Source organism: Numida meleagris, chromosome Z, assembly GCF_002078875.1.
Source record: "Numida meleagris isolate 19003 breed g44 Domestic line chromosome Z, NumMel1.0, whole genome shotgun sequence".
Lineage (NCBI taxonomy): Eukaryota > Metazoa > Chordata > Aves > Galliformes > Numididae > Numida > Numida meleagris.
Window position 1 is genome coordinate 57,314,788 of NC_034438.1, and position 23,743 is coordinate 57,338,530.

The window sequence follows — 23,743 nt, forward strand, 5'->3', positions numbered from 1 at the left end:
AATCTGAACAAATTGGCTGCTGACAGCTGTAATAAATTGCCAAGAATGAGTGCTGTCAGAGAACAAGTTGTTTCTGTGAACATACAGGAGAAGTAAATCCCATGTCATGCAGTTTTATTCAGCTGAAGTTATTTGCAACCCAGTACAGCAGAATTTATACCATTATTTATTGGTATGAGAAATGCATGTTTATCTTCAAAATGACATTGAGTTCTACTCCTATCTTATGTCAGGAAATAACTGTAGATTTCATCTAAATCTATTTTCTGTAGATGTTACTATCTTTTATCAAATCTGATGCCAATGAAGAACAGCTAAGACCTTCTGTATTTTAAACTCATTAAAGCTATGTATCAAATATGCCTGTAAAAAAGTGAAACGTCCCATAATCTCTCTGAACACTGTTGTTAAAATTCAGGCTCTTTCTGGTGTTTGTACAAATGTAGACACACTATATAACATTTAATTTCATCCTCTTAAAATGGATGTTAAAAAATCTAAAGGTAAAATACTGAAAATTAAGTACTTTGGTTTTATTTTTTTTTAAACAGCTAATCAGTTATGTTTTGTCTGTTCAGTTTTTTCATAGTAGTGAAGCAGTAGAGGTTTTTTTGGGTGCACGTAAAAGGAAGCACAATAAGAGCCATACTGCTGCATTATTAATCTGAAGACACAGTGATATACTACTCACAGCTCTAAACTGAAGTGGGATTTTTATATAAAATATTTATGCCTTTTTCAGTATTATTTTTCTACCCAAACTTATATAATTTTACTCCAGGATCCTGAATACTGTAAGCAGAGAACTGAACAGTGGTGTTTAGCTGAACTGATACTCCCACGTGCATATGAAGTTAAGGGAAGGACACTAAATGTGGAAGTTTGGCGGAATTCTATGGAAATAAAATGCTTGGGTTTTTTCCCTGGATTTGTAGATTGTACTTTAATATGATGGTATTTCAGTATTTTTTTTCACATGGCGGTTTGAAAATTTCTGTGTGTTGCATAGCCTTGGAAAGATTTTTATTTTCAAAGTTTAAATTTATTGTTTAATATTCTGTTGTAATTTGAGTTTTGATCTGTGTGCATGTGTGAATTACACAGCAGTTCTTTGTAAACAGAGACAAGCGCACAACCAATGGCCTGCGTGTTTTATACATGATGTTTAAGGTTAAATCGTTGTGGATGCATTTCTCTGTGTAAGAGAACATATTGCCAAAAGCATTGACATCTAAAAATGCTTCTGGCAGGCCTGCCCTTGACAAATCCTGAGATATGCTTGTCCATCTCCATTTCTGATTGTTTTCAAAGGGAGCTGGGTATAAATAGCACATCTCAAAATTTGGTCTTCATGTATTCCACTCCTTCCTTGCTACTGTCTCTGCACATTTACTGCATGTAATAATGCAAAGGTGTTGCTGTTCAGTTAAAAAGCAAGAAAGGGTTATCTTTGTCTTAAAAATCTTCAGCAACTTTCTTTTAACATATATTGCACTATTCATGAATTTATTGAGAACTGTTTCTGTCGGGTACTTTTACAAAATTAGCAGTAACTGAGATAGAGATTACTGCATGCAGACTGGATTTATAGACCCTTCTTCTGGCCTATATGTCCTGTATATGGAAATTCACTCTGCCAGGAAATAAGAGAAAGGTAGAACAATAAGTAAAATGACTACCTAGATCTGTGGGCCATGATAATAAATAAAAAGAATGATTAGTGATGTAGATATGGGTTTGTGAGGTTTTCTGGAGGACACAGATTGTAGTCACGTGAAAGGTTTTGCAAAGTTATTTGGACTGCCTCATGTAGAGGAGAACCAGGTGGGGGAAAAAAAAAAAAAAAAAGATGTTTCTCAAAGCAAAAGATTGTTTAGCAAAGGAAAGTGTTAACTTTGAGGTAAAGAAACGACACGTTGACAGCACTTAGATTCCATGTCTATAGTGTATGACCGTGCTGCAAAGATGATATAGGAAGTATCACATAATAAAACATCTGCAAGTACTTATTGTCTGCACAATTTCAGATGTAAATCTGTAGTCTCATGGTGAAGACCTATGCTTAAAAAATGTTGATCTGTCATTTCAAAATCCATCAACAGGATTTTGTGTCATGGGCCGTATTTCTTTCAGCAGTCTATACACAATTGTCTGCATTCAGGTCTGGCTCATTGGCCAATGAGGTTGCTTTGTATTTCATGCAGCTCTCATACTTCCACTATCCAGACAGACTTACCCCACGCTGCAGGGCTGTTCTCTGCTTCTGGTGTTTTGCTGCAAGGCTCCTGAATGCTCTTCCAGCTTCCCCAGCTGCTGTCACACTTCCTGTCATTGTCCCACTTAGCTGAGCCACCACTCCAACGCCTTGGGGAACTTTGCTGGTTTTCAGACTATCTCCTTTCTTCAGCACCTATCACAAGAACCATGTGAGGTCTGTAATTTCATTTCTTTCTCATTATCTGTCTGCTTAAAAATGACACTCTCTTGTTCTTCCAAGAACTTCATGTAACTGCAGTCCTGTCTGTTTGAGCCATATCATTTTCTGTCATGCCTTGCAGAATTTCTGTTCTCCATTTGTTTCCTGGTTTTACTGGAACATTTTACTCAGCACATAAAGGCTACGGAGTCTCACAAATTGTAGCAGTTCATGCCTCACTTCTTCTGATGTATGTCCAGCTCAGTTCTAATTGCAGAATTGCACAGTTTCCTCTCCTGGGCGTCCTTTGGAGCAGCATAGACCTGGATCACAGCGGAGTTAAAAGGCTGTCTTTCTGAACAAGTCGTGACGATAATTAAGTTACCTGGGTTGTAGCCAAGTGGTGCTTTTCTGTCCCTATCACTTAGGATTGTGCCAATTCCTCTTTTATGCTTTATTTTGTCATGTGAGAAAATGATCTTGCTATCTGCTGCCTCTCCCTTGCCTGGCCACCTGGCTTTTAAGAGGCCTTCTATGTCATGTCGCTAGCTTTGTATCTCATTCATTAGCAAGGATATTTCACCAGGGTGCCAAAGCGGTCTTACATTCCAGGTTCTGTTAGAACTAGAGAGGGGAGGCGATTTTTGTCTCTTAGACCTGCTGATAATAAAATACTACACATAGCTCTGGTTTCCATACTTTAAAAAGGATGCAGGAGAATTTCACTGGATCAGAAAAGTTACAAAAAGTCATTTGAGGGCTGTAAGAGATGTGTTCCAAGGAAATACATAGGGAGCTGGAGGTGTTTAGCATATCAAAAGGAAGATCAAGAAGAGATATGCTTATGGTATATGAGTTCCTTCACTAGAAGAAAATAAGGGGTATCGACGGCTTTTTTAACCTAGTAGAGAAAGGCATAAAAAGAACCAAAGGCCAGATATATTCAAATTAAAAATAAATCAGAAATTCCTGTTCCTAGCAGTCTGGGTAATTAACACTCTGAAGACATTTTCAGAGGAAGCGTTGGATTCCCCTTAAATCTTCAAATCCTCCTTTCCGGGAGCTGCAACATGTTTTTGCAGCTATTTACCTATCATATTTTGGTGTATGAACTTGAGACACTTACATGACTTCTGCTTTCAGTTGCCTCTAGGCCTGAAAATCCAGATCCGGGTGTTGCTTGTTAGTGTTCATGTGCATGGTGTGAGAGGATGTATCTCCATTTCTCATCCTGGACATGTCAGCTAGCCGGGGGCACTGTTGCATTGTCACTTCCCAGCACTTTTAGCGTAGTCACAGTTCTGCACTGAAAGGACCTCATAGCATATAATGAAAATACTCAAACTACACTAAAAGCTAACATTCACTGAAGGTGATACACAGCCGTGCTTGAAAACCTGTCTGTGGAATTAATGGCTGTTTTTGCCATAGATTTTCATGCTCACCACTTCACCAAAGGTGAACTTTTCTTCTCACCAGCAGCATATAAATAATAGCGTGATAAGAAATTGAAGTCTTCAGAATTCACTATTATCTCCTGTCTTTTAATGGGACTCCAGCCATAAGCAATTTACTGTCTTCCGCAAATAATTTTATGGGATCATTTTACAAAATTTACAATTTTTTTCAGAATCTGTTCACTAGACAATAGTTTTACGAGACAAAATTTCTACCACCGCTGTGTGCTTGTTCTGCACCACCTTCTAGTGACATTCTTGTTCACCTTCTTCCTCAGGGCATCTTTGTTTTCCATGAGTGTGTTATAGATGACAGAAGGGCTTAAAGAGAACATCTTAACTGATGCAAAAATCAGCACTGCAAAAACTTTAAAACTTGGAGTTCTTGTATTTATTTTAGTTATGCACAGCTTTCTATTTAGCACTTTCCATGTCTCTCTTGATTAGAAAACATTGTCTAAAAATGTAGTGTTCAACCTAAATTTTCAAAAACTGTTTAAAAGCACTTTGTGAATTGTAGTGTTTGTAGGAAAATTCAATAAAAAAGAGGTTTGGTAGATTTTACTACTGGTGTTAGTGAAAGTTATTGTAGGGTAGGTTTAGAGCTTAGATACCTTACTGAATAGGCTTCCTTTTCTGTTTTGCTCTCATGCTAAGAAAAGTAAAAGGAAAAACTAAGAAAAAGCATTTTTTTTTCTTTTTCAGGAACATTTGGTGTAAAAGAAATAAAAGTTGTTTGTTTGTTTTCCAGGAAAAGCTACTAATGGAAAGGATCACATTTTTTTTTTACAGTGTAACCATAAATTGAATGTTTTGTCTTTGAATTGAAGAGTGTGCTGCTGCTGCAGTTGCCTTGGCAATGCTCCTCAAGCCTCAGCATCTTCTGTGAGTTAAATACAAGCCAACTGCATCTCCTGGAGGGTGTCTCCCCTTGCCTACAGGAGGGGATGTGACACAGGATAAGAAATATGCTTTCACCTGACTTAGTAAGGATGTTGGTGCTTTTAACCAAGATTTCTGTAAAGCACAGTGGTGACATGCCATAATGAAATAATCTCCGATTTTTATGAAACTATCCAAGGAGCATTCTGAGGATGTTCTTCCTGTAAAATGATTAAGAATTTCACTAGAAAATGTTTCCAGGTTACTTCCACCTCTTTTGTATGCTTTTAGAAAATAAAAAACTGGTTCATGGAGATGCATCAAAAAGACAGCTGAAACACATTTCTTAGTTAATGTCTCATTGATATGGTGCAATTCAGACTATTTTTATACCTGTAGGAAAATGGCACAGGTAGAATTGAATTGCTGGCTTTTTTAGCCTAAATAAAGAATAGCAGATACTATAATGTTGCTAAGAGTGCTGTAACTTCCTGAACTTGAGACATTGAAGCTTGTAGCTCTGACATGAACGCTGTAATTTTACCGTCATTGCAATTCTGTAACGCTTGTGTTTTGTGTCTTTTTGTTTTGAGTGGGCAGTTTTTGTTTTCTGTTTTTGCATAAGAGAAGGATTATTTCTACATTACTTGTATTGTAATGACTTTCTGGTGATTTTACTGACCTTAGTAGAGTCTAAACTGGTTCTCCTAATAATGATTGAGAAGGGCTGCAATATTGTTGCAGAGATATTTCTGAGGGATATCTGTTTTGAAATAAACTAGAGGGAATGGCCTTAAGTTGCACCGGGGAGGTTAAGGTTGGATATTAGGAAATACCTCTCCTCTGAAAGAGGACATTCCAATGCATTGGAATGGGCTGCCCAGGGAGGTGGTGGAGTCACTGTCCCTGGAACTGATCAAGAACCCTGGACGTGTGGATGTGGCACAGAGTGACATGGTTGGTGGGCACCGTGGAGATGGGTTGGTGGTTGGGCTTGATGAACTCAGACATCTTTTCCAACCTTAATGATGTTCTGATTCTGTGATAATATTTAGGACTAGAGTCATCTTAACCTACTTTAACATAGTCAAGCATTCAAAGTTACTCATTACCTTAAGGAGAGCATTATAACCTTCATTGCAGCCTAAAGAGAAGTCTAACTGCCTGTGTATAGGTATGAAACTCGGATTGTGAACCTACACTGACAGCAGCACTTTCAGTCTCTTGTTAATGTTGTTAATTTCATTTCTAACTCCTTATCTTCCAAAGAGTTCAAAACAAAAGGAAAACATAAAACTATTAGTTACAAATTTTCTCATTGTGAAATAATTTAACTTTGCTATATATGAGCTTTATAGTAGTTTAATTTTGACAGCAACACGACAGACAGTAAATGTTTTTTTTAAAAAAAATATTTTTTCCTGTAGCAAATTTAATCTGCTCATGATAGCAGTGCCTATTTTATGAAGATGAATTTATTCTGATAATTGGCTATTTCCTGTCCTTAAATGCCTATTTATTCATGTCTGCCACCTTTTTCTCAGTTTATTGGCCCTGTGGTCACCACATTAACTTTCTCTTCAAAATCAATTGACATTTTATGAAAAGAGTTTGCTAGATCATTAGTTTTGTGAGAGTGGCATATAGAGCATGTGCTAGTCACATTACATAATCACTGTTAAAGTATGCAGTGGCTTAACTAAATATAGAATGAATTCATAAACTTTAATGCTGGTTTTGTTTTTATTCAGAGTAATGAGTTGGCAAAACCTTATTGGGAGATACTTAAAGTAGAAATATTCCTAATAGTGCTTTTTATTGGAAGTTCCTTTACAGTGCAGGATGGCGTTATGTGTGGCACAGGCATTGAGCTTCTAGGCATGTTCAGAGTCATAATCTAGAAAAACTGAAATTTATGAAGTACAGACATGAAAAAATTAATACTTCCAAGGTATTCAGAGTGTTTACTGACCGTACTGCTTTAATTTAAAAGTTTTTGGTCAGCTCCTTGTTAGCAAGAATAACATTTTTACCTTAATAGTTTTATATTTTATTTATTTCTGAAGATATTTCAACAATTGCAAGGCTGCTGGCTGACGCATACAGAGCCATTCTTCATTAATTCAGTGCATGGTATTTCCTGTGCAGCCGGGGTTATTCAGAGAGGGATCAAGCACGGAGGATTGTCTTCAGACACTGTGCAGTTATAAGCAGTCCTTGCTCATTACAACATGAGACATCTTACTGTACAGGGGCTTGTGGCATCAGGTTTTATCCTGGATGCTTGCATGAAGCTTTGACCCTGAGCCATGCACAGCTTACTGCAAGAGAGCTGAGCCTTTTTGGTGGTGCTCTTGTCCTGCTTCTGTGTGTTCAGTCATGTTGACTCCATCACAATTAAGTCCACAAACAGATCTTTTTTTTTTCTTTTATTTGTGTTAGAGGAGATTTTTACTATTGCTAGATGAGTGGTATCAAAAATATTTGTACCAAAACTTACGTGAGATGTTTATACAAGAGTCATAATTAAAAAGTATAATCTGTATCTGAATGTGAATTTTTGGAATTCACTTTATCTGGGCTCAAGTAATGCATTTTAGATAACCTTGTTTCTAGCTTCTGTATGTTCTTTTTAATATTTTTACTGTTCACATTCATAACAAGTTTTAGCATTAAAAAAGGCAAACAGCACGGTCTGAAAATGTAGAGAAATCCTTCTAGAAGCTGAGAAGGAATTCCTACTGATTTGCAGGTGTTTCTTTGTTGTGGGTTTTTTTTTTTTCGTGCAGCTGAATGCAAGTAATCCAGTGCACTGTTGTTTAATGTGATGAAAACCGTATACTGATGAAAAATGTGTTTCTAGGTGCCAGGTTGACCTGTCAACCCTAAGTAAAGAACAGACTCACAAGTTGGAGATGCCGCTGGAGGAGGGAGAAGGATGCCTGATGTTGCTGGTCACTCTGACAGCCTCAGCAGCAGTCACCATCTCTGACCTCTCTGTCAACTCCTTGGAGGACCCAAAGGAACGAGAGGAAATACTGAAGAGATATGTATGGAGTTCTCTTTTGCCCTTTGTCTGCGATATGTTTGCTTATATATATATACTAAGCAGTAGAGAAAGAAGTCTAAATATCATATCCAATGCATCCTTACCACGTTCAACCAATGACAGTCATTTAGACTAATCATTTATGTTTTTGAAGCTGAAACATGAACATCAAAAGGGCTGCAAATCCTCTCTATACAGTAAGGTATTTTTTACATTGTGTTTCAGGTGTTCTGTATGACTTTGTAACATAAAGAGGTTAATTTTATTGCCTTACAGATCATTTTTTACCAAGTGCAAAATAACGAAAGGGTTATTTAGTGGCTGTACAGTTTCTAGTGAGTGTTTATGTCAACTGATTTGTAGTCCCTATAGGCTGGTGTTTTTAAGAATGGTCTAAAGAGGATGAAATCTTAACTGGATGTTAGAGACTGAAGCAATATTTGTATCATCAAAATAATTATTTTAAGCAGTGTTTCTATTTCAAACTGTTCTGGAACAAATTATTTTTATTTCCCAGCATCCTCACATTACACTGCAACTGTGTAGTTTTATCAAAGCAACAGAGAGGGGAGCTCTTACTCCAGCATTTGTTAATACCTAAATCACTAAAAGTAACTGTCGCACTATGCACAGAGAAAAGGCGGAGTGCGGGGGGAGGAGGAGAAGAAGGGGGGAAAAAACCTATTTCCACTTAAAATTACAAAGCTTTTATTGTACAATGCTGCCAGGTGTTTAGAAAGGCTTCTCTAGACACTCAGCCATTAAACCAAGCTCTGACTAACAAAGAGCCGCTTAATTTTTTTTTTCTTTAGATTTTAAAATATTCCTATTCCATGACTGACATCCTTTCAACAACTGAATTTAATAAAGATGTACCTTATCAGTCTGTGCAGATAACGTGAAGTGCTAGTACTAATGCTGTACAATATTCTTCAAACAGATTAGCAGGATGTGCGCTTCAGCAAATTTATTCTGGCTATCTCCACTGAATCAGCTGTCTGCTAATGCTTGTACAACTCATACACCAATAGTGTTATCATAAACACAGTTTAATAGAGGTGACTTAGCGAGGCTAAACATAATATTCCAAAACCAACTGAGAACTAAAGTATTGTGCAAATTCTCTGAAAAATAATTACAATTAAGAGAATTATTTCATATTTAGGAAGCCACCAAGACAGCCTGTGGTTGTCAGAATAGATCTTTACACATAAAATAAATTCCTGGTGGATAGATTTTTGAGATGACGTACTTCTAGCTACCAGATGTAACAGTACCGTATTTCTGTGGATTATGGTGTGTGAAGATGCGATGAGAGTCAAGTGATACTGATGGTTTTGATAATTTAGAAGCAATATTGTTGTGACTGTATTATTAATCAGTTTTCATAAATACTCTTTTTTATCGCCACTGTAAAGCATAATTATGTGGGATAAGATTGATCTATTTATTTCCTTTTCTTCCACATTCTTGGACGTGTATCTTTTTTTATATTTACAGTAATGTATGCATGTGAAAAGGTTTGGGTTTTTTTGGAAGATGTTCACATCACAGAAAAAGGAATTTCTTGGTATATGTTTTTGAAAATTACAGCATTGGTATGCTTTTTGAAAAATATTACAGTTTTTATTAAAATGACCAATGGCCAGGAGCAGGAGATGACAGGATTAGGAAAATTCAAATAGTTTATTTTCACTGATGCTTGATTTATCTTTACTATTCATATATATTCTTCAGCGCAGATAAAAAGAATGAGTCTGCAATTAGCAAGATGTACTATTTCCACTCATTCTCTGTATTTTGGGGCTTATTTTTTGTACTCACAAAAAATCTAGCTTCTATTGGAGAAATGTATTTTGCACCCTTTCTGCAGCCAAAACAGTTAATGAGCTGACCTTACCATCAGATCAGATAGCCTTGGAAAATGACTCTATTACTGTCATTTAACCATTTGTAGCTGAACATCAGAGCCTTACAAATTAAACAGGCATTACTGTTTGAACCATTATTTTACCACAATTGTCTGAAAAGATTAATTCCTTTTGGGGTGAGGAAGGGGGCGCATTAATGGGTACAGACCAAGAGAGATTGTATGACCTTTTCAGAACGGGTGTGCTGAACCCACAGTCCCCCTTGTCACAGTTTAAAAACCAGAGGAGCTAGTTTAGAGAAGAAGTTGTTAGCATTCCATTTTTATTATGACATTTCACAGTCATCCGATTTAATGTCCCTTGACCAGATTGTCCACCGTGAGACGATGGGCTTGAAATGTTATTTAGAGCATTGATAAAAGGTGAGCAGTTCTAAGATGACAGCGAGTCATAAGGCTGGTGGTGTGACATTAATTTTCTCCATAACAGAGATGGAATAAGACGTCACGGTGACAAGCTGTCAATCAGTACTGGCCCCTCAGTGTATCTTGATGCCATAGGATGGGGTATTGCTTCTCCCATAATAGAGCTGAACTGAGATGCTCTCCCTGACAGCTGCTGCAGCCATACAGAAAATATATTATACAGCCTTTCATTAAAAAAATAAAGAGGACCCATCTCCAGAGCATTTCAATCTTTTCCCATCTATTGAGGGCTGAAAAGATTCACTGCAAATCACAGATTCCTCTGCTATGGAAATTTCAGGCTTCAGAAACCATACAGTTTTTGAGGCCTTCAACATTAATCGTAAATAAGACAGAATATCATCTGATAAATTGTTACTTAAAGTTACATATTTGAAGTAATACATTAAAGTCACTTGCTTCTCCCAGAGTCTGCAGTAGTGTTGTATACAATTTCACTAGTCTCAGCCATCACGGCATATGGTAAATTAATCTAAAGTTGCTGAATTGCTAAACCTAAAGTTCAAAAATAATTATTTTGTGGGGCGTTAACAAAGGTAGCAAAGTGAAATACAGTACCAGTGCTTTTTTTGCAGAATGTGCATTTTGCAGGGTGTAATCTTGGGGGAAATCCTGGGTACAGCTTGCTGGAAGGGGAGAAGTTGTTTGTTTGTCTTGATCCATGTTTGGGTTTTTGTTTTGTTTTCTTCCTGAAGCTAGGTGTTTGTTTCATTTATTCGGAAACTTAGGTAAAATGTGGAAACCTGTTTGTAAATGCTTTCACTTCCATCTTGGTATTAGAGAAGAATTATCTGTTACAGTACAAGTTCTGATAAAAAAGCTTCCAAACCTTGATCATTATTGTAGTAACTGAGAGATGGTGCCAGTGTCAGCATGCTTTTGAATTACAACACTGCTATCTGTACCACCACTTCTGCCACTCTCAGCTTATGCGTAAGCACGTAAGCAGAGGATTGAGTATGTGCTGATCGAAACTCAGTTCCAGTAGTTTTAAGCCCTATTTCTGATGATAAACATATTAAATATAATTAAAAAATGTAAATAACTATCCTGTGATAACATGCATGTGTAAATTCATATATATGCTGCATGTGTGATACTGCTCTTAACTGGGCTCAGGATACCAAGCTCAAACCTTCACTGTAAACAATAAGTAGTCGTTCGGGCTTGTGAAATTAATATTGAAGTGTGATCTGACTGTTCTAATTGTCTTATTAACAATAGAGGAATGTGTGTTATATGTCTAATGTTTTAATGAGTATGTTACCTGTACAAAAATTCCAATTTTTGCAACATCTGATTTACCTTTAAGCAGCAGCTGTGATTTTCAGATAAGTGATGTTATTCTGTTTTTCCTTAACAGTCAGTTTTGACTTCATGATGTATTTCAGAATTGTTGACCTCGTGTTTACCTGATGGTTGCATATTCTAGAAATCTAGACAGCAGCAGCAGGTAGAAAAGGCTTCAACTGCTGCTGTACTTTCACATAACTAATTAAAATATTGCAGATTGTGCCTGTGGCCTTTCCTAGTATTTCAGATGTTAAAATGCTTAGAAATAAGGGTAGGTGATAGCATTTATGTACGTGACTCTTAAAAACTTAAAAATTTGACTGTATACATATGATTTAAAATGTATTTAGAAATACGATTTTAGATTCCAATTTTGGATTTCCTCTCATAAGTTATGAAGAAAGTAAGAGATAATGTAAAATTTGCTGTTAATTTGTTGCAAAATCAAAATCCCATTTGATGTTTCAGCATTTGAAGTTCAACAACTTTTAAATTATATTCAAAGCTAGACACACCTAGCTGCTGCAATACTCCCAGATTATTACAGTCATTTGATAAAATAAAACAGAATGCGGTTTCCAAGCAGCTTTCTATAACTATACAGGGTGTGTAAATCCAATTGTTAGTCTACTCTTCAATTTTTCTTCCTTTTTTTAATACATGTAGATATTGCAGAAACTAATGGTAGAAGAAAATATTTATAGTAAAAGCGTTTTGCCGTGTAAATGTCTTCTTTATCAATCTTTTCTGCCTGTGATTATTATGAAAATTATTAAGTTGCTGGAATCTTATTTTGTATTTGCTCACATTATTTGCTACATACATGCTGCATGCAGGCTTACATATAATGATCAAGTACAATGAAAGTAGTATTGGTCCCAAGTCACTGTTCAAAAAACTATCGGAGCTATCAAAGGGAAAATATGAACATGCATTTCACAGAAGTAATCAGGGAGAGGAAATATTGTTTGTATAGTTTGTATTAATTTTGTAACACACTGATACAGTTTATAATTGTGATGGTCAGTTCCTGTACTATTACAGATTAAGTCAGTAGAATTAGTATGTTTAATTATATCATAATTTTTCTTTTGTGTGTTTGATTGGTTTGTTAAAGTTGCAAAATACTAAAAGAAACACAGTTGTATGTTCTTCAGGAAGTAATATGTAAAAGTGTGAGCATGTTAGAAATACTCTTACTTATATCTAGAAGAGGGAACATACTATCAGTATTGCTTTTTGGTATTTTTTTTTGCAATCTAGAATTTTTTTTTTTTTCAGAGTCCAATGAGGATGTTCCATAACATGAAGGATGTGGGGTTTCTGCAGGTAAAAGTCATTCGAGCAGAGGCATTGATGGCAGCTGATGTTACAGGCAAGGATTCTTTTAGTTTCTGTGACAGTAAATAGCAATACTGGGCCTTTTTACAGATGGAAAATTACGTTTAAAACAAAAGATTATGCAATTATTATTGTCTGCTTGCTCTGTCTCACCTTCTCATTAAAAAATCATCAGACATAAAAACAAAACTTGTAAGCAAGGCAAGTCATTCTAATGCTAGCAGTCTAACATAGGTTATTGCTGAGAAGAGTGAAATGTGTATTTTTCTCCAACAAAGGTCCTGCAAAAAATTGCGTGACATACATGTGCCAGATGTGGATACAAAAATACCAAGTAATCCAAATTAGAGTGAAATTCAACAGAAAAGGCAAATGAAAAGTGGTACATATGAATACAACTTTGAAGTTTTCGCCAAAATAATTGTTCCCTGCCAGATACTTAGCAAGGCTGTTTTTTGGTTTCAAATATTTCAGACAAATGCTAAGTTTCCTTAACTAATGTGTGTCTGTTTAGGAAGAGAAATAAGATTTTTTTTTTTTCTATTTTAAGTTATGGGCTGATGGAATAATTTGTTTCTTTTCAAAACAGATAAAAAATTATTTCAGCCATACCAGCCATGTTTCCTTGGAAATATCCAAATTACATCTTGAAAGTAGAATCACTGCATACGTTGACTGAAGCAAAGTGAGCTGTCCTGTGTCAGAAAACAGCCATCTTTACTTTTTTTAAAAAAGGAAAGTAAAAAGCAAACTATGCTAACATAGCTAGCTGGCTTGAGTGCAATTTGAACATAAATGTTCTGCTACATGAGCAGATAGAGATACATATCAAGATACTCACTTTTTAATTGTTTTGTGCAAATTAGCATGAGTAGATTTTCTTACAAACGGTAACAGAATAAACATTTTATTGCTGAAACTGATCTTCCAGTTTGTGGCACACAAAATAACAGATTCTATTTTCAGAGAGGTTGGAGAAATGCTTCTAAAGATTCCTCACTCTGCTTTGACCTTATAATCCAATGTGGTCTGAACAGAGAGAGAGATTAAGTTATTCAGGGGCAAATGGGATAATTCAGTCCCTGACCTCGTTCAGTCTTCGACTTTTTCAGATCAACATGTCATTTGTGCTGGTTGAACAGATTTTTTGGAAATACATTTTATTCAATTAAAGATGTAGAGAGCTACCAAAAATGTCCAGGTATTACATTTAGAATGACAGTCAGGAAGACTGGAAAGAACACTCAATATCTTGCCCGTGTCCTGAGTGTTTTGTTCACTAGCATTTTACAGTATATATACTTTTAAAAAAGACTGTGCATTCAAACACAACAGAACTCCTTACATAGTTCAGATAACAGTACTTGGTATTTTGAAAGGAGGACAAGGGGGTTTAATGAATTCAATTTATGTGAATGTGTACAGATAATTTCAGATTAAACTTTGAGGAGGAATATCTACAAATTTTTCAAAGTAGTAATTTGCTGATTGTCAGAAAATGTTTGCAAAACTTACAAAAAAAGCTTGGCCCTTCACCTTTATGCAACTGAGCAATAATTACTCATCAGTGTAGAGAACGCTGTCAGTAGTAGTATGTCTTACACAACTAAAGATTGGTTTATGTGAGTAAAAGCTCAGGCCTAGCTTGCTCTTCCTGATACATCTTTTTTTTCGCAATTTATCTTTTGCCTTCCTCTGAGTCTGAAAAGTAGCTGAAGCACCTGTGTAGTACTTGTATGTTTTGTTCTATTTCCTGTCTGTTGAACATATCCCATTTCACTTTCAGGAATCTTTTCATGTGAAGTAGTAAGCAAAAATTTACTAGTTTGGGCTGAATGGATTTTAAAAATTCATAATATTCCATCATTAAGCATAAGCATAGATTCCTTTAAAAATGTGAATTTTTTTCTTTTGTTACCATACATTCATTGAGCAGCATTGTAATACTGTATTAACTCCGTGTGAATAAAGAACAATTGAGGCTCCTGTTGAATGAATGACTAAAAAGCACAAATTACTTTTTAATGAAACCCTCAATTCTTCTCCTTTCCAGAGAAAGACCATAGCCTTGTTTAGCTGAATACTACTACAGTAGGTCACTTCAGTTAAGCCTCTAATAAACTGTTGATAGTTGAGGGTAGGTTTTTTTCCATGTCAGTAGCCCAGTGCTGGACAGTGCAATTCAATCATTAAGGTTAATACAGATTTTTTAAAAATGAGGAGAATGAGAGAGGGAAAGAGGAGAATAAAAAAAAAGAGGAAAGAGAGATTAAGGGTACTGGTTAAGGTTTCAGTTTTCAGCTCCCACATATACACACATGACTTGAAAAAGATGCCACGGCGGACTGAAATTTCAGTGTTAAGTTGTGGGCAGGTGAGAAAATGTTGACTAGCAGTCTGCAAATGGGGTGCTGTACAAGAGTGTCATTAATGGGTTTGAAAAATATATGAGAAAAACACCAAGTGAGATTCCTCTCTACCCAGCCTACCTGCAAGGAAATGACTTTCCTGGGAAACAGTTTAGCAGGAGGGATGGGAGGTTCCCAATGGGTCCCTGAAGCCTTTCCCTGGCTTCTGAGGGAGTTGGAACAAAGGGCCTCTGGCTGGACCAGGGCCTTGAAGAGTGCTGTTCAGTTTATCAGGATATTATACCTGGAAAATTGTATCTCAAGATCATTCTTTCTAATGTCAAAACATAATTGCAGGGCTGCCATCCAAACAAAATTATGTTCTGTTGAAAATTCTGGTTGCAGCAGGTGTTCATTCTTATAAAATGTATATATTTTTATATGGCTTTTGTTTTGAAACTGTAACAAATGGAATTAAATTATTGACTATACTTTTTTACGTTTTCTTCTCTTCCTGAGAAGGAAGCTTCATTTAAATCATCTGTTGTGTTGTAGCTCTTTGGTGCAAGGCTGTTTTTCTCCCTAAAACCTCAGCTAAAAGCAGTTGTACTTTTCCCTCTCCCCTTCATCTTTGCTCTATTATCGGTCCTCCAGAAGTCATACAGCCTGGCATAATTTCATGTGTGGTTATAACGAAGAAGCTTTAAATTAGGAAGTATTCTGATAATGCCATAAAATGGGTTCATCGTGTCAGTTGACCTCTGAAATTAATACATAATCTGTTTAAACAGTCTGTACAATTTTTGGAAAGCAGTAGACTTTTCACAAATCAAATAGTGTCAGTTAAAACAATAGGTAAATTTCTGCTACAGAATTATATACAGGTAGAGTTTGGGGGAAACCTGCTATTTTCACAGCATTTGCTTCTTCTTTATTGGGTCATATACATTTATTCTTTTCCTTATAATGCAAAATAAAATTAAAAAGCTCTGCATTGCTAGCGATGAGAAGGAAGCATGGTGGGAAAAGATGTGCTACAGGTTTTATCAACGTCAGTACAAGTCCTATTATTTTGAAGAATAATAGTTAGCAACTCAGATTCATTAGCAGAGCAAAATCTGAGCTCCTTGTGACAGTCTGCCTGGAAAACAGTTTGTTTTGCTGTCTTTGGGCTTTAATTAAGACGTGTTCCATTCTAGCCCCCTTGCCTGCCCCTCGCCCACCCCCACCCTGCTTGCTGTGTCACAGACCAGCGATCAGACGCTTTCAGATGGTCCAGCCCATGACTTTGACCTTCTGCGCGGTCCAGCGTTCCCTGGGGAACCGTTCAGCTCATGAGGTCTGATTTCACACTTCCAGGATGCCTCGGCTCTCTTAACAATGACAGGGAGACAAAGCCCTTTAGAGCAGGCCGCATGGGGACTTGTTTAAATTGGAAACTAGAGAGGAGTCAAGGAACAAGGTTACAGGCTACAGAATAGTGCTTTTAATAAAGAGCTCACAGCTCTGGTTCAGCTCAAAGAGGGCTACCTCTGTACAATTAATTGAGACATTTATCTGGAGCATCTTAGGCCTCTACTTTCTCACAGAATTATGTGATAAATATCAGCTAAGAGGCAAATGAGATGTGCATGAAATGAATTTTTAACACTTTGATTACTGTGTCTCCAGTCTTCATTAGAAGTTAATTTATTTGTATTTCTGACCTCATTATTAGTCTGATGTCTGCATTTTTTTGGGGTACTGAGATTTCAGAACCTGATATTCGAGACAGATTTTATTGAAGAGCTCAGTGATATTTGTTTGCAATCAAAAGGTTTCTCCACCTTTGAAGAAAGTAAGGAGGCTTAGAAAGTGAGAGGGAGTCTTTTTTTTTTTTTGTATGAAAATGATGTTCAGCCTTCTTTCTAAGTTAAATGTTAAAATTTTGATTAAAATATTTGAAAGTAGAATGAAGACACCAAGATGGCTAAATGTGCAGAATGTAAATGATTTTTCTAAAATCTGTTCTACTAAAATGTCCTAATATGTTGTGTGCAAAAATAGTCTTTGAAATTGTTCCTCAAATGCTAGAAAATGTCAGAATGATGTACACAAATGTTAAATTCAAAAAGGTATGGAAGCCTGTACGTATAAAATTGAAGGAATAAATTGAGAGACCCTTTGGAAATATATTTTCAAAAGCAATTTACTCTGTCAATTAGTGCATTTAGAATTCAATATACACTTGAATTATCATCACAAAATAATGAAATCTATTAGATAGGCAGTATTCTGGGGTAGATAAAATGTCGTCTGATCCTGTGTAGTTTACCTGAAGACATTAGTCCAATATAATGTACTGCAAAACTACCTATTTTCGTTATTGAAAGTAGCAGTTTTAAGTTACTAATGGCAAAATTAGAATTTAAAAGACTTTTTTTTTATTACTACTAACTTTTAGAATTAAATATCCAGGAAAAATGTTTGTAATTATTAACATGTATCTGCTTTTCTTTAAATATCTTTGGAAATGAGTTGAGGGTGGTTGTGGCAGTGCACTGAATTGCTTGGTAAGATGCCTTCAGCATTTATGAAATCAGCCATTGCAACATGATTGCAGCAACATTGCTGAAGAGGAATTATCATTTCCACTTTAAAGATGGAAAACTAGGAAAGGTTAACTGACTCAGCTAAGGCCCACAGAGCAAGTCCTTGTCAAAGCTGGCATTTGGCTTGGGTCCTGTGCTTAATCCATTAGATAAGGCAGCTTCTCATGCTATTGAGCCATTCCTTCTTCTGGCCAAAGGTCAGACTGACTGCTCTGTTGCAGGCAGCTGGCTGGCAGGGATCTTGGAACAACATTAGTGACATTAGCGTCTGCATGAGTGGCACTGCCCCCCAGAGTCATGAACTGGGTGTCTTGTCTTGTCTTCCCCCAAAATAAAGGCATTTTTTGACTGCAGGGACACACTTGGACAGGCATGGCCAGCATTAGGGAAGAACCGTAATAACCTATGAAATATTCAAATGATATTTCAGCTTTCATAACCAACTTAAACTTGGTTGAACTTTGTGAAGTTGTGCCCTGTGAGCCTGACTATTCGAAATAGAAATGGAATTGAAATCTGCTATTATATCTTTAGACTATCCAAAACATTTTTACTAGTCTTTCTGATTCTAGTTCAGTTTTGATACTTCAATTTGACTGACAGACAAATTCATATAATACTTAGTCCAGAATAAAGCTGATGGTCTACTGGCGGTCTGCTTAAAAACAGTTCATAGTCTAGCAGATGCTGGAGGTAGTTTCTGCCAGTTTCTATAACTGGTAGACTGATCAATGGCAGATAAATGTTAGATTCTAATCTATATTTAATCTGCCACATGGCTCCTTTTCTTTTGAGAAACTGTTAAAAAATGAAATTAGGAAATGATTTGTGACTTTGAATTTCAATTAATGTATGCTTTTTATAGATGGAGTAGAAACATCTTCACAGGGCTCACGGGGATCTAGCCCCATGCTATCTGCAGTCCTTCCAAGTTAATCTTTATGAAGTGCAGTAAGTTTTTCAGGGGACAAGTAGGTCTACCATATGCTTCTTGGCTTGAATCTACTCTGGAAAGCAACTGCATCTATGGTAGTTGCTTGTAAGAGTCTACAGCAGCTCTGACTAGGAAAAAAAGAATCATCACACAATGACTGATGATTTGATTTTTTTTATTTTGTTTACTACAATCTGATTTCACAAAGATTGAAAACAGAACAGCATAATGTTAATAACTAGGCACAGGTGTTTTTTCCTGCCTAAAACAGGGAATTATTTTACTGTATAAAATATGGATGTTGCCATATGTTTGATTACTACCATCTCTTTTGTTGTTGTTGTTGTTGTTTTTACATTATCCAAATAGTATATAGCTGACATGCGATCTTCTGGAGAGTTTTGTAATAAAAGAACATCAGAGTTTAAGTTATACAAAGCACAGTAAACAAGAAATGCAAATTTAAGCTCTGATAGCTATTTATCCAGGAAAATAATTTGCTTACAAGTGGAGCCAGAAAGTGAGCATGGAAGTGCAGTAATGTCAAATTGAAGTCCCTGTTTTGAAGAACTGCTGGGAAGATTTTTGCTGGGGAAATGATCTACCAAGAAACAAAACATTTTGTTGGACAACTCTGTTTCACAGAGACTAGAGAAAGGCATGTATGTTTAACTTGACCATAAATACAAATCATCTTGTATTGCAATTTGGCAGCTCTAACATTCAGTTAAAGTTCCTTTTTATGCATTTATATGTCATGTATACATTTGTATGTTATTTTTTATAAGATACTAGCATCTGAATTGGTCAAAACATTCAATCTGTAACGAAAGTGTTACTATGGGAGTTGAACTGGGAGTGAAGCTCACTTTGTTGTTTTGGCTGGACCTGTTGCCCACTGGAGTTGATATCGTATAGAGCCTGTATAGAGGCTCTGCATCACCTCAAGCGTGGGAGCTGGGCTGCAGCAACATGTGTCTCTGAGATGAGTGCACTGCTTAAATTTCTTTTAGGCATACAATATCAGTACTTAAGTGTTTGCAAGTTACCTAATGTCTTTTGTGCTTGCTAATTAGGTAGAGCATAACAAGCCAGCTTATCTAGGAATGTGGAAATACAGTGGTCTTTAAATTGGTGAAATAGTCATTTCCCAAGCTTTCCTAGCTGTAAAACACAACAGAACTATTAGAAAATGTGGTGCTGTAGCTGCTTGAGGAAAATGAGTCAGAAGATAAAATTGTTTGAGGTTTTATTCTTTTCATTTTATCAGTATTTTGAGAGGCAGTTCAACATTGTCGCTACTTAAGTCTTTTTAACAGTAAAAAAAGTGTACTGCACATACTTTAAAGAGAAAAAAAGTTGTTCCAGTTCCCATCCTTCTGCTCTCCTGATAATGAAACGGAGCCAAGGACTTCCTGTGTTTATAGTGTTCAATGTGAGGGACTCAGTGCTGACTGAAGTAAGTAAAATAATTTATGTAGATCTAAGTGCAGCAATCTCAGTTTGCACTCTGGTCTTGCTGACTGCTTAAACATTGAATGCAATACAGCATTGCACAAAATGGATGTCTGTCTAGACTAGTTGCAATCTGTGGTATAATGAATAAAGTGGGAGGCTTCAAAAGACAAGTGTTTCTTTAATTTTTTTAAGCAGGAGCTTACAGTATGAAGTGCAATACCTTCTGGGTGTAATTCTCAGAGAGTATGAGTCTGTAATGAATAAAGGGGGGAAAAGAGTGAGAAAGATCCATCAAAATAGAGGCTGATTTCTTTTCTAGATTACTATGAGGATTATTTAAATTAGCACTTTATTTCCATCATTTTAGGAGCCTTAAGAACTGTACAAGTAGAGTTCAAAAAGCACGTGACATTACAGTAACAGAGTGGATTAATGAGATTTGCTTGACTTCTTATTGAGGTTTACTGCAGGTTTGATTTCAGTCACTGGGAAGGTGTACTTCATCGGTTTTACTACCTACTCCTTTTATGAATTCCTACAAACAGCACCAGACATAATAGTGATTAGTCCCACTAAGGTCATAGGATTACTCAGAACCATAAGTACTGGTTTCAGTCGTGCTGGGAGCATGCTGTAATGTGTGAGTGTCAGGCGATGGTCTTAACATTTCTTGCACAGCACTAAGCACACACATTTAAGGCTATATTTGGATGCAGTTCGTGAATATCATGCTGAGCAATAGCCTTAAGTACCTCTAAAGTCATTAAATCAGAAGTTGAAGTCCTCTGAAGGGCACGGAGCAGGAAGCTAGTTAGACCAGCCTCAGTAGACGCACAGGTTTGGGTAAAATTTCTTGACATATGACAGATGATACAAGGTGATATATGACAGTTGTGATTCAGTTTGCAGTAGAAGGCATACTTGTGATAATAATGCAATTTAGACTGACGTAATTGAACTTAGGCAGCTCAAGACTAATTGAAAGTTTTTAAGTGTGCTTTTAGGACTGCTAGGTAGATATCACATACATTTCTGAACACACATTTCTTTCTTTAATACAGCATTTACTTTTTCAGTTGCTAGTTTCATTAACTACACAAAAGTTGTGTGGCTTAGTTAAAATATGTGTTGTATTTAAGATACTGATTTGGGAGTAACACAATGATGAGTATATGCTGTAAGCTCCTGGATTTCCTTGGCCTAGAGACTAAGCAGACCTAAGGACATCATCTTTTAATGTGTTATTGCTTTCTTAAGGCTTTCATTAGGAATGGTCCCATTACCTTAAACTCTTGCCATGTGGCAGGTTGCCGTAGCTGTCAGTGAGAGGTAAGACTGTAGTTATTATTTCTAATAATGAAAACTTGAAGGATGATGGATGTGAGTTTCACCAAGCACTTGTACGTTTCTTTGGCCTTGTCTTTCAAAATCCTGTTCACTTATTTGGGTTCGTATCCAAATAATGGTTGCACATACCATATGTTTAACATGTCAGCTAAGAGTACCCTTTCTGATACTCAGCTTAGTTTTGCATTTTTTAGTATACAGAAGAAGTGCCCATAGCCGACGGTGAAGGGCCTTGCAGAAGGGAACTTCATAGCCTTCTCTTATGGTAAAAGCAGTATGCCTTAGCAGCGATTTCGTAGCAGGGAAAGTTCCACTTGTGAACCATATTTGAGCCTTTGCATATATCTTTTGATATACTTACTTTTGTCAGTGTCGATCAACGATTGATCAGTGTTGATCTCAAACTGTTCTCGACTTATTTGGGCAGATAGGAAAGCTACTTGAAAAGGTGAGCATGAGAGAATGATTCTTTCATTTCTGAAAATCATTTGTCTTCAGTTGATCAAGGACCTCCGAGATGAATTTTGTATTATATTTAGCATTCTTAAATGGATTAATGCTTATAAATCTAAAGAGAGTCATTGAAAATGTGCATGTTAACAGATGCAGAAAATAAATTCATCTAATAAATGCTTTTTTTTTCAGACACTCTAGTACATTTTATTCTGTATGACTGAGGCAGTAAAAAAGAGAGAAAACAAAAACACCCAACTCACCTTCTTTGTCACTTTTCCCTTGTTACTGTAACTGCCCTATAGTTTGTTTTTTGTTGTTTGTTTTTTGTTTTTGTGTTATTGTTACAGTGACTAAAGAACTAATCCTTTTTCAAGTTTAATGGGACAGAGTCAGTGATATTCTGTGTTCTGGGAAAGGTAAACATCTGTTCTAACTGTAGTTCACAATGTGTTTAAAACAATTATTCTTTGTCATTAAAGTTAATAATATGCACATTAACCTCTGATGTAGTCTGAATCAATGTTGCAGTTTGGAAGATTTGACCCCTGGACAGTTTTGTCTAAATATTGATTTAATTGTCATTTGTATAAGGTATGAAACAAATTACATGCCTTCCTAATATCATTAATGTAGCCCCATTGAGCTAATCGATTTATAGCTTCTTATAATACATGACATAGCATGACGGAATTATTGAAGACACTGTGAAATGCAATTGCATAGTGAGCTAGACTTGACTGTGGAAGGCCAATGCAACACTTGATACCTTTCCAACACTGCCACCCAAATAAAGTCCAGAGACAAGAGTGACCCACTCTGTAATGTGCAATTCAGTTCTTAATTTCCAACAGAAAAAGCTTCTTTGGGTTCTGGGAGTAGCAATATATTTTCCAGCTTTGTAGCCTTAATGAAAATAATACGTACACTTGTATTCTGTGCTGAGGGCAACTGTCAGACACAGAAGTCAGCCAGGCTAGTAGCATGATCACTTTTCAGAGTTCAAATTTGCCAGAAGCATGTCTGGTTGTGAATGAAGTTTCATTCTGCTAATCGGTTTAATAGTAAAACGGTGAGCATCAGATTGTTCCTTTCCGCTACTGGATGAAATCAAACTAAGAGAGAGAGCATCCCTCTGCCTTGGCCAGCATTTACAGTTATCATCATTGATGCCATAATGTAAAACTTTATTCTGCACTATGATTTATTCCCTTTAATGTCTCTTTACTGCATCTGTCTTCACACCATGACTCCTTGTCTTTTCATGATTGCTCCTTCCATCATAGCTGTTCCTCAGATCTATACATTCTTACCCTTCCAGGAAATTTGAGGGATGCCCTTGAATTCTTTCTCTTCTTTTGCTTCTTCCCTCTTTGGAGAGCTCCCTTTTTACACAGGTAAACTGTTGCTGAACATGTGATTCAGATGTCAGATTTCTTTCTTTTCCTTTCCAAATACAAACCCTGGTGCTGTAGATATCTAAGAAAAAGCTTAGCGTGACTTCTGCATCTTCCCCCTACTTATAGTCAGAGTGGTTTTTCTTCCTGTCTGAGTGGTAGTTGAGTACATCTCTCTGTAAGGAATGGAGTCTAAGGTGCCACACATTCAGAGGCATTCCCCACACACATTTCCTTTCCCATTCTTTTCCTTTATATTAAAAAAACAAACCAACAACTTCAATACCCAGTCAAGTATGTTGTTTTCATTATCTGTGTATTAAATTTTCAAAGCAGCATCTTCATACTTTCTCATGTGTTGGCTTTCATGCTGAGGGACCTTCTTGTAAATATCTGCAAAGCTACTTCACTCTGCATTAAT

The 23,743-nt window shown here is 36.4% G+C and overlaps 1 protein-coding gene across 7 annotated transcripts in view; it reads left to right on the forward strand.

Moving 5' to 3' along the window:
* Nucleotides 1-23,743, forward strand: part of MCTP1 (multiple C2 and transmembrane domain containing 1) — a 228,381-nt gene that overhangs the window by 105,822 nt on the left and 98,816 nt on the right. For all 7 annotated transcript variants that reach the window (XM_021380048.1, XM_021380050.1, XM_021380049.1 and 4 more), the window contains 2 exons: nt 7,619-7,805; nt 12,735-12,828. In XM_021380048.1, coding sequence (XP_021235723.1) covers nt 7,619-7,805; nt 12,735-12,828 — 281 coding nt within the window. The remainder of the gene's footprint in view (nt 1-7,618; nt 7,806-12,734; nt 12,829-23,743) is intronic.